Below are 14,749 nucleotides of genomic sequence, written 5' to 3' on the forward strand. Positions count from 1 at the left end.
CATATTCATGTACAAGTCTTCTGGTGGTTGTACGCCTTCATTTACACTGGGTAAATATCTAAAGTCACAGGTTAGATGTATGTTAGCCTTATCAGAAACAGCCAGTTTTCCAAAGTGGTTGTGCTGCTGTGCACTTCCACCAGCACTGGGTGAGAGTTCCAGCTGCACCACATCCTCACCAACATGTGCTACTGCCAATCATTTCCATTTCAGCCATTCTAGTGCATGTGTAGTAGTATACCTTAGTGATGACTCTGAGCACCTATTCACATGCTTATTTCATCATTCATATACAGGCACACCTCAGAGATAATATGGGTTTGGTCCACTGGAATAAAGTGAATATTGCAATAAAGTCAGTCACATGAATTTTTTGGTTCCTCAGTGCATATAAAAGTTATATTTAGGCCAGGTGTGGTGACACACGCATGTAATTCCAGCACTTTGGGAGGTCAAGGTAGGAGGATTGCTTGAGCCCAGGAGTTCAAAACCAGCTTGGGCAACATAATAAGACCCCACCTCTACAAAAAATTTACAAATTAGCTGAGTGTGGTGGCGCATGCCTGTAGTCCCAGCCACTCGGGGGGCTGAGGTGGGAGGACCACTAGAGCCTGGGAGGTCAAGGCTGCAGTGAGCTGTGATTGCACCACTGCACTCCAGCCCAGGTGACAGAGCAACATCCTGTCTCCCAAAAACAACAACAACAAAAAGCTGTATTTACAATATACTGTAGTCTATTAACAGTGCAGTAGCATTATGTCTAAAATAACAATGTGCATACTTTAAATCAGGGCTGTCCAATCCTTTGGTTTTCCTGGGCCACACTGGAAGAATTATCTTGGGCCACACATAAAATACACTAACACTAATTATAGCTGATGAGCTAAAAAAATAAAAAAAACCAAAATCACAAAAAAATCTCATAATGATTTAAGTTTACGAATTTGTGTTGGGTTGACTATGGGTTGGACAAGCTTGCTTTTGTTTTTGAGATGCAGTTTCACTCTGCCGCCCAGACTGGAGTGCAATGGTATGATCTCACCTCACTGCAACCTCTGCCTCCCAGGTTCAAGTGATTCTCCTGCCTCAGCCTCCTGAGTAGCTGGGATTACAGGTGCCTACCACCATGCTCGGCTAATTTTGCATTTTTAGTAGAGACGGGGTTTCACCATGTTGGTCAGGCTGGTCTCGAACTCCTGACCTCAGATGATCCACCTGCCTCAGCCTCCCAAAGTGCGGGGCTTATAGGTGTGAACCACCACGCCCGGCCCAAGCTTGCTTTAAATAAACATGCTAACCATCATTTGAGCCTTCAGTGAGTCCTAATCTTTTTGTTGGTGGAGAGTCTTGCCTTGATGTTGATGGCTGCTGACTGATCAGAATGGTAGCTGCTGAGGGCTGGGGCGGATGTGGCAGTTTCTTAAAATAACAACAAAGTTTGTCACATTGATGGATTCTTCCCTTCATGAAAGATTTCCCAGTAGCATGTAATGATGTTTGATAGCATTTTACTCACAGCAGAACATCTTTCAAAACTGGAGTCAATCCTTTCACACCCTGCCAGTGCTTCATCAACTAAGTTGATGTAGTATTCTAAATTCTTTGTTGTCATTTCAACAATGTTCACAGCATCTTCACCGACAGTGGATTCCATCTTAAGAAATCACTTTCTTAGCTCATCAGTAAGAAGCAACTCCTCATCTGTTCAAGTTTTGTTATGAGATTGTGGCAAGTTAGCCACATCTTCAGGCTCCATTTCTAATTCTAGTTCTCTTGCTATTTCTACCACATGTGCAATTACTTCCTTCAATGAAGTCTTGAACTCCTCAAAGCCATCCTTGAGGGTTGGAATCAGCTTCTTCCGCACTCCTGTTAATGTTGATATTTTGGCCTCCCATGAATCACAAATATTCTTAATGGCATCTAGTATAGTGAATCCTTTCCAGAAGGTTCTCAATTGACTGTGCCTCAAGATCCAACTGAGGAATCTATGGCAGCAATAGCCTTATAAAAAGTATGTCTTAAGTGATAAGACTCGCCAAGCACAGTGGCTCACTCCTGTAATCTCAGCGCTCTGGGAGGCTGAGAGGGGAGGATTACTTGAGCCTAGGAGTTTGAGACCAGCCTGGGGAACATAGTGAGACCTCATTTCTACAAAAAATAAACAAAAGTAGCCAGGTGTGGTAGCTTGCACTTGTAATCCCAGCCACTCAGGTAGCTGAGGTGGGAGGATCGCTTGAGCCCAGGAGGTGGAGGTTGCGGTGAACCAAAATCACACCACTGCACTCCAACCTGGGTGAACAGAGTGGGACCTTGTCTCAAAAATAAATTAACTGGCCAGGTGCAGTGGCTCATGCCTGTAATCCCAGCACTTTGGGAGGCTGAGGCAGGTGGATTGCTTGAGGCCAGGAGTTGGAGACCAACCTGGCCAACATGGCAAAACCCCATCTCTACCAAAAATACAAAAATTAGCCCAGTGTGCTGGCATGCACCTGTAATCCCAGTTACTTGGGAGACTGAGACACAAGAATTGCTTGAACCCAAGAGGCAGAGGTTGCAGTGAGCTGAGATCAGGTCACTGCACTCCAGTCTGGGCAACAGAATCAGGATCTGTCTCAAAAAATAAAAATAAATAAATTGATTAATTTAATTAAATAATGAGACTTGAAAGTCAAAATTATATCTTGGGCTGCCAAATGGATATTGTATTAGCAGGTATGATTTCATAAACAATGGATGAAACAAAAATGTTTTCATAAACAACATTAATCTCCTTGTACAGCTCTATTAGAGTTCTTGGGTGACCAGGAATGTTGTCAATAAGCAGTAATATTTTAAAAGGAATCTTTTATTCTGAGCAGTAGGTCTCAACAGTGAGCTTAAAATACTCAGTAAACCATGCTGTGAACAGATGTGCTGTCATCTAGGCTTTGTTGTTCCCTTTACAGAACACAAGCAGCACAGATTTAGCATCATTCTTAAGGGTCTTAGGATTTCCAGAATTGTAAATGAGCACTGGCTTTAACTTAAAGTCACCAGCAGCATTAGCCCCTAAAAAGAGTCAGCCCATCCTTTGAAGCTTTGAATCTAGGCAGTGACTTCTCCTCTCCAGCTATGAAAGTCCTAGATAGCATTTTCTTCCAATATAAGGCTGTTTCATCTACACTGAAAATCTGTTGTTTAGTGCAGCCATTTTCACTGATGATCTTAGCTAGATCTCCCAGATAACTCGCAGCAGTTTCTCCATTAGCACTTGCTGCTTCACTTTGCATTTTTACATTTGGGAGATGGCTTCTTTCCTTACGCCTCATAAACCAAACCTCTGCTAGCTTCAAACTTCTCTTCTGCAGCTTCCTCACCTCTCTTAGCCGTCATAGAATTGAAGAGAGTTTGGGCCTTGCTCTGGATTAGGCTTCAGCTTAAAGGAATGTTGTGGCTGGTTTGATCTATCCAGACTTTCTCCTTGTCAGCAGTAAGGCTGTCTGGCTTTCTTATCATTCGTATGTTCACTAGAGCAGCACTTTTAATTTCCTTCAAGAACTTTTCCTTTGCATTTAAAACTTGGCTGACTGGTGCAATAGGCCTAGTTTTTGGCCTATCTTGCCTTTTGACATGCCTTCTTCACTAAGCTTAATCATTTCTAGCTTTTCACTTAATGTGAGAGACATCTGACTCTTCCTTTCACTTGAACACCTAGAGGCCATTGTAGGTTTATTAATTGGCCTAATTTCAATATTGCTGTGTCTTAAAGACTAGAAAGGCCTGAGGAGAGGGAAAGAGATGTGGGAATGGCCAGTTGATTGAGCTGTCAGAACACACACATTTATGGATTAAGTTCACTGTCTCATGTGGGTGCAGTTTGTGGTGCCCCAAAAACAATTACAATAGTTACATAAAAAGTCACTGATCACAGATCACAACAGATACAATAAAAAAATCAGAAATATTGTGAGAATTACCAAAATGTGACACAGACATGAAGTGAGCATATGCTGTTGGAAAAATGGTGTGGACAGACTTGCTTGATGCAGGGTTGCCACAAACTTTCAATTTGGTAAAAATGCAGTATCTGCAAATTGCAATAAAGAGAACTGCAATAAAACAAGGTGTGCTTTTTTCTTCTTTTTGGAAGGGTCTATTCAAGTCTTTTACCTATTTTAAAGAAATGGCTGTGCACCTTATTATTAAGAGTTCTTATCCTGGTTATAAATCCTTTATCAGACATATATATATATACAGAGAGAGAGAGTAAATATTATCTCCCAGTCTGTGGCTTACCTGTTTTTATTTTTATAATCTCTTTTGATGAGAAGAAAATTTTAATTTTTATGAATAGCAATTTATCATTTTCTTCTACAGTTAGTGCTTTTTGTATCTTCTCTAAGAAATCTGTCAGCCTCAAAATTGCAAAAAGATTCTCCTATACTTTCTCCTAGAAGCTTTATGGCTTAGACTTTGCGTCATCTCAAATTAATTTTTGATAACTTTGCAAGTCTAATTAGGGGATAAAAATAAAGGTTCATTTTTTTCTCTGTATGTTTTCATCTGCTCCCATGCAATAATTTTCTTTTTTTTCTTTTTTCTTTTTTTTTTGAGATAGAGTCTGGCTCTGTCTCCCAGACTGGAGTGCAGTGGCACAATCTTGGCTCACTGCAACCTCTGCCTTCTGGGTTCAAGTGATTCTCCTGTAGCTGGTATTACAGGTCTGTACCACCATGCCCAGCTAATTTTTTTGTATTTTCAGTAGACACAGGGTTTTGCTACGTTGGCCTGGCTGGTCTTGAACTCCTGGCCTCAGGTGATCTGCCCACCTTGGCCTCCCAAAGTGCTGGGATTACAGGCATGAAAAATGAAAAAACATTCAAACTGGCAACCTATTTTTTTTTAACCTACGTGCAGAAAGCCCAAAAGTACTAAGATAAGCATAATTCTTTATTGTTCATTCAGAATAAATCTTAACTCAATGCAATTGTGTGATTTTTTTTTTCTTTTTTTGGCAATGTATTAAGATGCTGATCTGTTTTCAAATTGTACAAGTCAACTTAATTCTATGGGACAAAGGTTTTGCTCTCTTCTAATTCGATGAAAAACCTTTAAGAGAAATCCTCCTATGGTTAATTCTTTCTTTTTAAGAAACAAAAGTCTCCCTCTGTTGCCCAGCTAGAGTACAGTGGGGTGATCATAGCTTACTGCAGCCTTGAACTCCTAGGCTCATGTGATCCTTATGTCTTAGCCTCCCAAGCAGCTGGGACTTACAGGTACGTGCCACCATGCACCTAATTAAAAATATTTTTTTAGAGATGAGGGTCTCGCTATGCTGCCCAGGCTGATCTTGAACTCCTGACCTCAAGTGATCTCCCTGCCTCAGCCTCCCAAGTAGTTAGGACTACAGGCATAAGCCACCCTATGGTTTTTTTTTTTTTTGAGACAAGGTCTCACTCTGTCACTCAAGGTGGACTGTAGAGGTGCACTGAGAGCTCACTGCAGCCTTGACCTCCCAGGCTCAAGTGATCCTCCCATATCAGCCTCTGAGTAGCTGGGACTACAGGTGTGTGCCACCACGCCTAATTTTTTAATTTTTTGTAGAGACAAGGTCTCACTATATTGCCCAGGCTGGTCTCCAACTGCTGAGCTAAAGAGGTCCTCCTGCCTTGGTTTCCCAAAGTGTTGGGATTTCAAGCATGAACTACCTCACCTGGCCTAATTCTTGATTAACAAAAATGGTGCAATACTTCAGATACAGTAGGTACTCAATAAATATTTAGTAAATATAGCAATGTTTAAGGATTAAACCAATTGGTGGTTTTTGCTCCTTCTTTTGACTTTCTGCTAGCACATCATGTGACCATTTGTAAGTATTCCACGAAACAGGCAAGGGAAGAAGGGAATGCTCAAATCAGTGAGCTGTTCTCAACTCTTATAAAAATTAAGACAAAATGTTTCAAAACATTTAAAATTATGGACCACTATCAAGTCTGGAAACTTAAAAGACCAAAATTATTTGACTTTTCATAGTTCAAACTATGCCATTAACTAACTAAAAAATAAAGAATCAATCTTTATGTAAATTATTTAAGGGATTATTAAGTCCATTAAATCAATCATCTAAACCTAAGGAAGGAAAGGACAACTATGATTACAGGGAACGTGAATGCATGAGTCTATCAGCTAATGATAAAGGCTTTAGTAAGTCTGGGTGGTAGGCACATGAGCGTCATTATTTTCTGTATGTTTTATATTTTCAGGGTTAAAAAAAGATCTTGGTGACTTTATGGAAGACTGATCAATCATTAATAGGAAGATTTATCATTAGATTTTTCTTAGGAAAATAAAATCACAATTATGAACCCGGCAATCAGCACAACCACACTGATGTCAAAAGGTCTGAAATTTCGGGGTAATTTTCATCTACTTGGTGACTTTGGCTACAAGATACTTCTATAAGAAGCAAATCATAGAACAAAGCAAATGTAGACTCAAATGGCATTAGATGAAATTTCTATACCAGGTTGAAAAGAACTTATGTCACCGCTGTTACAAAAGAACTCAGGTGAAAACACGGGGAAAGGTCTTACTGTGTCCTTTTTTAAAAAATGTAGCTTTTCCAGTGGCATCTTTTCACAAGTTGTAAACAGTGATTCATACCTGATTCCTGAGTTTTTGAATTTCTTCTTCTCGATCTTTAATTCTGCTTTGCAATGTGTTCTTTGTTCGATAAAGATCTTCTTCTATATAGTGGAACTCCTACAAAGTGAGGCACAAACAAAACAGAAGCGAAATAAGTGTCCCTATTCCATCCTCAGTGCCTGGCACACGGTAGACAATCAGTATGTGCAGAACATATAACTCAGTATATAACTGAGTTTATAACAGAGTGTATTATATAATGAGTATATAACTAAGTGAATAACAGATGGGTCTGATGAAAAGCTGGCACTTCAGTATGTATTGTAAACAAAGGCCCATAATAAATAATTATTAACAGTGTAAATAATCAGAAAACAAAAAAAAAATGTTTATCTTGTAGTAATGAGTAAGAATGGATAATCTCTTCAAGAATCTCAGGTATACAGCATTAATATGACAACAAACTGGAAAAAATATTCATAAAATCTATGATAAAGATCAATATAATGTTCATAAAATATATTAAAAACACAAACCAGGAACATTTTAAAAATAGGCAAAGTACGTGAGACAAAGAAAAACAATAATTCAGTAAGGTGGCAGAATATAAAATACAAAAAAATCAATAGTTTTATATAAAGCAGTTAGAAGATACGAGAAAAAGGCCCCAAGAAATAATAGTAACAAAAACAAATTTAACAACAGATGTGTAGAGTACATATAAAGAATACCTTAAAACATTTCTAAAGGGTACAAAAAAATACTGGAACATGTAAAAAGTTATACCATATTCTTAGGAATACAACATCATAAAGATGTCAATTCTCCTCTAATTCATAAGTTTGACATGATCTCAACAAAAACAAAAGCTGTTATTTTTTAAAAAAAAACTATGTAAAGTTATTCTAGAATTCATATGGAAAACTGTAAGAAAGAAAAGCCAGGTTGAGCACAGTAGCTCACAACTGTAATTCTAGCACTTGGGGAGGCTGAGGTGGGTGAATTGCTTGAGTCCAGGAATTCAAGACCAGCCTGAGCAACAGAGTGAGACCTCATCTCTACAAAATATAAAAAAATTAGCCAGGCTTGGTGATGCGTGCCTGTAATCCCAGCTACTCAGGAGGTTGAGGTGGGAGAATTACCTGAGCCTGAGGAGGTTGAGGCTGCAGTGAGCTGTGATCGCACCACTGCATTCCAGCCTGGGTGACAGAGTGAGACCCTGGCTCAAAAAAAAAAAGGTGGGGGGGGGAAAGAAAAGCCAGAAGCTTTGAAAAAGAGAACGGGTGATAAAGATATTAAAACATATAAAATCTCAGAAATTAAAAGCAATATGGCACTGATGCATAAACAGACAAACTGACTAATGGGAGAGAACAAAAGTCCAGAAGCAGATCTAGATACCTTGAGAATTTAGGACATGATAAAGGTGACATCTCAAATCAATAAACTATTTTAAAAAATGATACTAAGAAAAAAGTGGCCATATGGAAGAAAATTAGGTTGGATCTATAGCTCACCTCACACATCAGAGTAAATTCCTAATAAATCAAAGATTTATATGCAAATATCAAACCAAAAAAGTACTAGAAGAAAACTACAGAGGCTAATTTCCTTATAATTTCACAAAGAGGAACACTGTGACTGAAAATCCAGAAGCCTTGGTAGAAAAGAATGACAAAACTGACTACATAAAAATCAACTTCTGGCTGGGTGCAGTGGCTCACACCTGTAATCCCAGCACTTTGGGAGTCTGAGATGGGTGGATCACTTGAGGTCAGGAGTTTGAGACCAGCCCTTGGCCAACATGGTGAAACCCCGTCTCTACTAAAAATACAAAAATTAGCCAGGCATAGTGGTGAACGTCTGTAATCCCAGCTACTCGGGAGGCTGAGACAGGAGAATTGCTTGAACTCAGGAGGTGGAGGTTGCAGTGAGCTGAGATCGTGACACTGCACTCCAGCCTGGGCAACAGAGCAACACTCCATCTCAAAAATCAACTTCTGCAATGGCAATAAAACAAAATAAAAACCCTATGCAAACTAAAAGACAAATGACAAGCTGGGAAAAATTATTTGCAATTCATATTATAGACAAAAGGCTAATCTCCCCAAAAAGGCTAATACCTCCAAACTCATTAACAACTGCACTAATGCACTGTTCATTTGTACAATGGATCACTCAGAGACAGCTCAGAATCTAAGAGTAAAGCACATGCCAATCCAAAAATGTGTCCAAATCACTGAAATACAATGTAGAACAGAGAAGGAGTAACTGGAGTTACTAAGTACTTTCAAAAGCTTTACACTTAACAGTGAAGACAGTGAAGAGTAAAGCAGCAGTTCGGGAGTTGTCTGAATAAGTAAAGGTGATATGGCAGCACACTGCTAGAGACTGTTAAACATTTAGCTCAAGTTGTTCATCACACAAACGGAAAAAAATCAAGAGAGGTGAGAGAAGAGATTATGAGAAAGGTAATTAGGGTAGGAGAATCACACTTTACAAGGTTTGTCTGATTTCTTTTAAGCTCTAGGCAAGTACAAAACTTAAGGTTGATATTACTTAAATTAATAAGAAGCACTAAAGGACTCTTCAATTGCAAGATTAAACACTTTCCATCTGGAACATCTGATTACTAAATAAATAGCCCATAGCTACATTAAGCTCCATTTTCTTCTACTTAACTCCCTCATTTTACAAAGGCACTGGGAAGAGGTATGGTAAAACCATCTGCCATAATAAAATGAAAATTATCTCATTAAGCATCAAGAACATTAAATTGTTGCCTTTTAATATATAATAGTGCCTTGAATAAATTAAAATGCAGTTTCTGAAAGGACAGCTAATCTAATAACTAAATTATCTAAAACTGCCTATGACATACCCTGCAGGTTGTTACTTGGTGAGTTTTTCACGGAGTACTCAGGAAACAGAGTTGAATTACAACTTTTATAATAAAAAACATTTCTCTGAGAAAAGAACCAGTTTCAGAAGTAATAAATCCTAATGAAAAACGTCTTTAAAGAATTTAAATACACAAAGATGGAAATGCTAACAGTAAAGAACTGAGAATTATAAGAATAGTTTTCTGTAAAATAAAGAGAATAGTAGTAATTTACTTGTGAGTAGGAAATAATATGTACTAAATGCCTAAAACAATGTTGTCATTTAGTAAATTAGTGATGTTATTAACATTATAGAATCTTATTCTGAAAATGTGGCTATGTTTAACTCTGTTAATATTGAAACTATTATATGAGTACATTAAAGTAAAATAATTTGGCTTGGGAACATGCAACTGCTAATTGAACAATGAAATATAATTTTAAACATGATTTGTTAGAAGAGTCTGTATAAGACTTTTTTCTCAAGCAGAAAGAACAGTTAATATGGCACTAATATTGCATCTGTATTTTTATTAAATAATATTTACTGTTGTTCCTAGAAAGCACAAATGCAATAAACTATGAAAACCAACTGATGAATATGTTTTGAAGCTTTCTATACTAGGAGATATAACAAAATACAGACAGGGTAATAGAAAGCATTCTGGGCTCAGAAACAGGAAATCTTGGTTCTATTCCATCTTTAATTAGTTGTACCAGGCAAGTGCCATTGCCATTCTGTGCCTCCATTTCTCATCTGTTAAACAACAAAAATCAAGGAGGATGGTGTAGGGAAAAGAAAGAGAGATCAGACTGTTACTGTGTCTATGTAGAAAAGGAAGACATAAGAAACTCCATTTTGACCTGTACCCTGAACAATTGCTTTGCCCTGAGATGCTGTTAATCTGTAACTTTGCCCCAACCTTGAGCTCACAAAAACATGTGTTGTATGGAATCAAGGTTTAAGGGATCTAGGGCTGTGCAGGATGTGCCGTGTTAACAAAATGTTTACAGGCAGTATGCTTGGTAAAAGTCATCGCCATTCTCCAGTCTCGATAAACCGGGGGCACAATGCACTGCAGAAAGCCACAGGGACCTCTGCCCTGGAAAGCCGGGTACTGTCCAAGGTTTCTCCCCATGTGATAGCCTGAGATATGGCCTCATGGGATGGGAAAGACCTGACCGTCCCCCAGCCCGACACCCGTGAAGGGTCGGTACTGAGGATTAGTAAAAGAGGAAGGCCTTTTGCAGTTGAGATAAGAGGAAGGCCTCTTTCTCCTGCCTGCCCATGGGAACTGAATGTCTCAGTATAAAACCCAATTGTACATTTGTTCTATTCTGAGACAGGAGAAAAACCGCCCTGTGGCGGGAGGCGAGACATGTTGGCAGCAATGCTGCTCTGTTAGTCTTTACTCCACTGAGATGTTTGGGTGGAGAGAAGCATAAATCTGGCCTACGTGCATATCCAGGCATAGTACTTTCCCTTGAACTTATTTGTGACACAGATTCCTTTGCTCACATCTTTTCTTGCTGACCTTCTCCCCACCATCACCCTGCTCTCCAAGTGCATTCCTCTTGCTGAGATAATGAAAACAGTAATCAATAAATACTGAGGGAACTCAGAGACCGGTGCCGGTGCAGGTCCTCCGTATGCTGAGCGCCGGTCTCCTGGGCCCACTGTTCTTTCTCTACACTTTGTGTCTTATTTCTTTCCTCAGTCTCTCGTCCCACCTGAAGAGATATACCCACAGGTGTGGAGGGGCAGGTCACCCCTTCAGATGAGATGGGAAGGCAGGAAGAACTTGTGGGGTAGTAACCCTGAGCCCATACTCTAAAAATTTCAGTAAGCTGCTTTCCTGGGAGGTCTCCTCATATGACTGCTAGAGGACAGAGTCTCAGAAGTCATCAATCTCAAATCCTGACCTGTTTCAGTCGCTCCAGTTCTGTCTCTAGTTCTTGTTTGGATGCTTTCTGCCCAGTTATTTGGTCGTGCAGATCCTGTAACTGTTCTCTTGCTGATTCTGCTTCATTAACTTGCTGTGCCTCCATATCCTAAAGAGAAAAAGCTTGAATGTAAAAGCAATAATTAACATTCAGTTCAACATTTATTGAGCAATTATTATTTTTCTTTTAAGAATCGGAGTCTCACCGTCACCCAGGCTGGAGTGCAGTGGCACAATCACAGTTCATGGCAGCCTCAAACTCCTGTGCTCAAGGGGATCCTCCCACATCAGCCTCCCAAGTAGCGGGACTATAAGCACATGCCACCAGGCCTGGCCTAATTTTTTTTTTTTTTTTTTTTTTTTTTTTTTTAGGGATGGGATATGGCTTTATTGCACAGGCTGGTTGCAAACTCCTGGCCTCAAACAATCCTCCCACAGCACTGGGATTACAGGTGTGAGTCACACAACCTGTCTACCATGCAATTACTATGTGCTGGGCTCAAGAGGCACTGAAAAATAAACGTGAATGAGACATGGTTTCAGCCTATAGGGAGCATATAACCTGACACCTTCATTGTCTACTATGGCTAACAGCAGAATGAATGGGGTGCTACAGCACATAAGCCATGTGGTTTCATGAGTATCAGCAGAGGCTCACTGGGAGACTTATATCTTTACTCAAAAGCTAACAGTTTCAAAAAAAATCAGAAACATTAATAGCACAAAGGACTTCACTTCACTGCATTAGTCCCCTGAAATTGCAGGTTATAATTAGTTTTGGTGTGCATCTGTTCCCCAGTAATCAACATATGATAAGAATATAACTTGTCTCGCATATCACCAGAAGTTGACATATAATTTTCTTCTTTTAGCTTTATTGCTTTATTACTATTATTGGTTTTTACATGTTCTCGTGTTTCTTACTCTCATTTCTTTAAACTCACCTTCTGGATTTCCTGTCAAATCTCCTAGTAGCAAAAACATGGCTCTAGGTTTCTATATTTTCCCCAAATGGGTTAAGAATGAGTCCACTCATGTGGCACAACAGGAGATTAAAATCAGCATCTTATTTTTGCTTTTTTATCTTTTGGCACATTCTGTTTCATACTCATCATCACAAACCTTGGAACTTCACATGCTGTTTGAAAGAACTAAGACTAACAACATGCCCAGGTAATCACAGTGCAATCCTCTGAACTCACACAACATTGTAGATTTAGAGGAAAAAGCAATAATGACAACTATTTTTCCCTACCTTTGAGTTTTCAGGGTTAGCAGAAGGTAGATTAATCTTTGTCATCAATTTGACTACATCGGGCAAACTCTTGAGAGGCAGGCAGTATTCACAGTGGTCAAAAACACGTCCTGGAGTTAGACTAGGTTCTAATCCTGGCTCTGCCACTTTACTAGTCTTGCGGCAAGTTACTTTCCTTCTCCATGCCTAAATTTCTTCAACTATAAAATGAGAATATCATCATCTCCCTCACAGGGTTATGGTAAGGAATAAATGTAAGGATATATGTTAAGTGCTCTGTGCAGTATCTGGAACATACGTGCTCAGTAAACAATAGCTATTGTAATTATTTACAATTCTTCATTTTATTAGACCTAATACTTATTATACATTGCATAAATTTTGAGAAGGGTAAGAAAATGGGTCAATGTCATTAATGATGCTGATATATTAAACAAATATTTTTCATAATCGCATCAAAAAGATGTGAACAGATATGAGTAAGTTTAGCATCTACCCAATTTCTAAGTTTGCAGGACCAAATTCTTTGGAATTCAAATTCACAGATTAAAAAAAAAATCCTACTTTAATGAATAACAATAAATCCAGAAATAATAGCAACTATTATTTTACTGAGGGTCTATTACATGTCAGAAACAATGCTAGGCTCTTTATATATTCTCCCTTATTGTCAAGAGAACCTTTGTTTACCTGCATTCTATAGATGAGAAAATTAAAGCTCCTCAAGATGAAGTGCCTCGTGGAAGCAGCATCTGTTAAGTACCAAAGATGGAATCCAGATCTGTCTGCTATTCAAATCTATGCTCTAGACAAGGTATCCTATTCTCACAACTTCCACGCTTTCTTTCATAGTTCACAAGTCTCACAATGTGCAGAGTTAATGCATGGATGAACATTCTTTACAAAAAGTTTTTCTTTTAGAAAAGGAAGCTCGTTATGCTACACTTTATCTTCTCTCACCTTCAGAGACTCCTTCCTATGATATTTATGTCAAAGACCCCGTAGTTTAAGTAAAATAAATGGCCCAACTTTACTTTTAAATACAGTAATTATACATAAACTATAAATTATAAGGATAAAACTGTAATTAGAAGATCATCCCTGAGCTCATACTAACATCAAAAAACATCTCAGCTTCACATATGAGCTCAAATCTGATTTGCTTTTAACCACTAGAATGTAAGATCTATAATTATGAAGATCCTGTTCTAACTCCAAACCTAGGCACATGGCAAGCACTTGGTAACTATTTGTTGAATGAATGAATCTGTTTTTTATCACCATAACTTAATGGTCAACTTATGGATTAGAAACCTGGTCCGGCATGGTGGCTCACGTCTCTAATCTCAGCACTTTTGGAGGCCGAGGTGGGCGGATCACTTGAGGTCAGGAGTTCAAGACCAGCATAGCCAACATGGTGAAACCCCATCTCTACTAAGAATACAAGAATTAGCCGGGTGTGGTGGCGCACGTCTGTAATCCCAGCTACTCAAGAGGCTGAGGCAGGAGAATCCCTGGAACCTGGGAGGTGGAGCGGAGGTTGCAGTGAGCCAAGATCACGCTACTGCACTCCAGCCTGGGCAACAGAGCAAGACTCCATCTCAAAAAAAAAAAAAAAGAAAGAAACCTACTGCTTTAGCCCAGCACGGGCTGCAATAGCCCTGCAATCCCAGCACTCTGGGAGACTGAGGAGGGAGGATCACTTGATGCCAGGAATTTGGGACCAGCTTGGACAACACAGGGATACCCTGTCTCTACAAAATACAAAAATTAGCTGGGCGTGATGGCATGTGCCTGTAGTTCTAGCTACTCAGGAGCCTGAGGCGGGAAGACTGCTTGAGCCCAGGAGTTCGAGGCTGCAGTGAGCTATGATCACACCACTCCAGGCTGGGAGACAGAGCAAGATCCTGTCTCCCTAAAAAAGAAAGAAAGAAACCTATTGCTTTAGTAATGCTGTTTCCCCAGAATACAGAATCCATCACCTCTCAAACTATTAACACCTGAGGGTAAATGGTGTCTAAGCTGAACCACCATGAATCTTA

The 14,749-nt window shown here is 39.3% G+C and overlaps 1 protein-coding gene across 1 annotated transcript in view; it reads right to left on the minus strand.

Annotated features, from left to right (window-relative positions):
- The window catches only part of GOLGA5 (golgin A5), a 51,075-nt gene that overhangs the window by 14,368 nt on the left and 21,958 nt on the right, over nucleotides 1-14,749 (minus strand). Inside the window, exons 8-9 of the mRNA XM_030803332.1 lie at nucleotides 11,433-11,561; nucleotides 6,646-6,744 (exon numbers count right to left, since the gene is read on the minus strand). Of these exons, the coding sequence (XP_030659192.1) occupies nucleotides 6,646-6,744; nucleotides 11,433-11,561 (228 nt within the window). The remainder of the gene's footprint in view (nucleotides 1-6,645; nucleotides 6,745-11,432; nucleotides 11,562-14,749) is intronic.

Source organism: Nomascus leucogenys, chromosome 22a (genome assembly GCF_006542625.1).
Source record: "Nomascus leucogenys isolate Asia chromosome 22a, Asia_NLE_v1, whole genome shotgun sequence".
NCBI lineage: Eukaryota > Metazoa > Chordata > Mammalia > Primates > Hylobatidae > Nomascus > Nomascus leucogenys.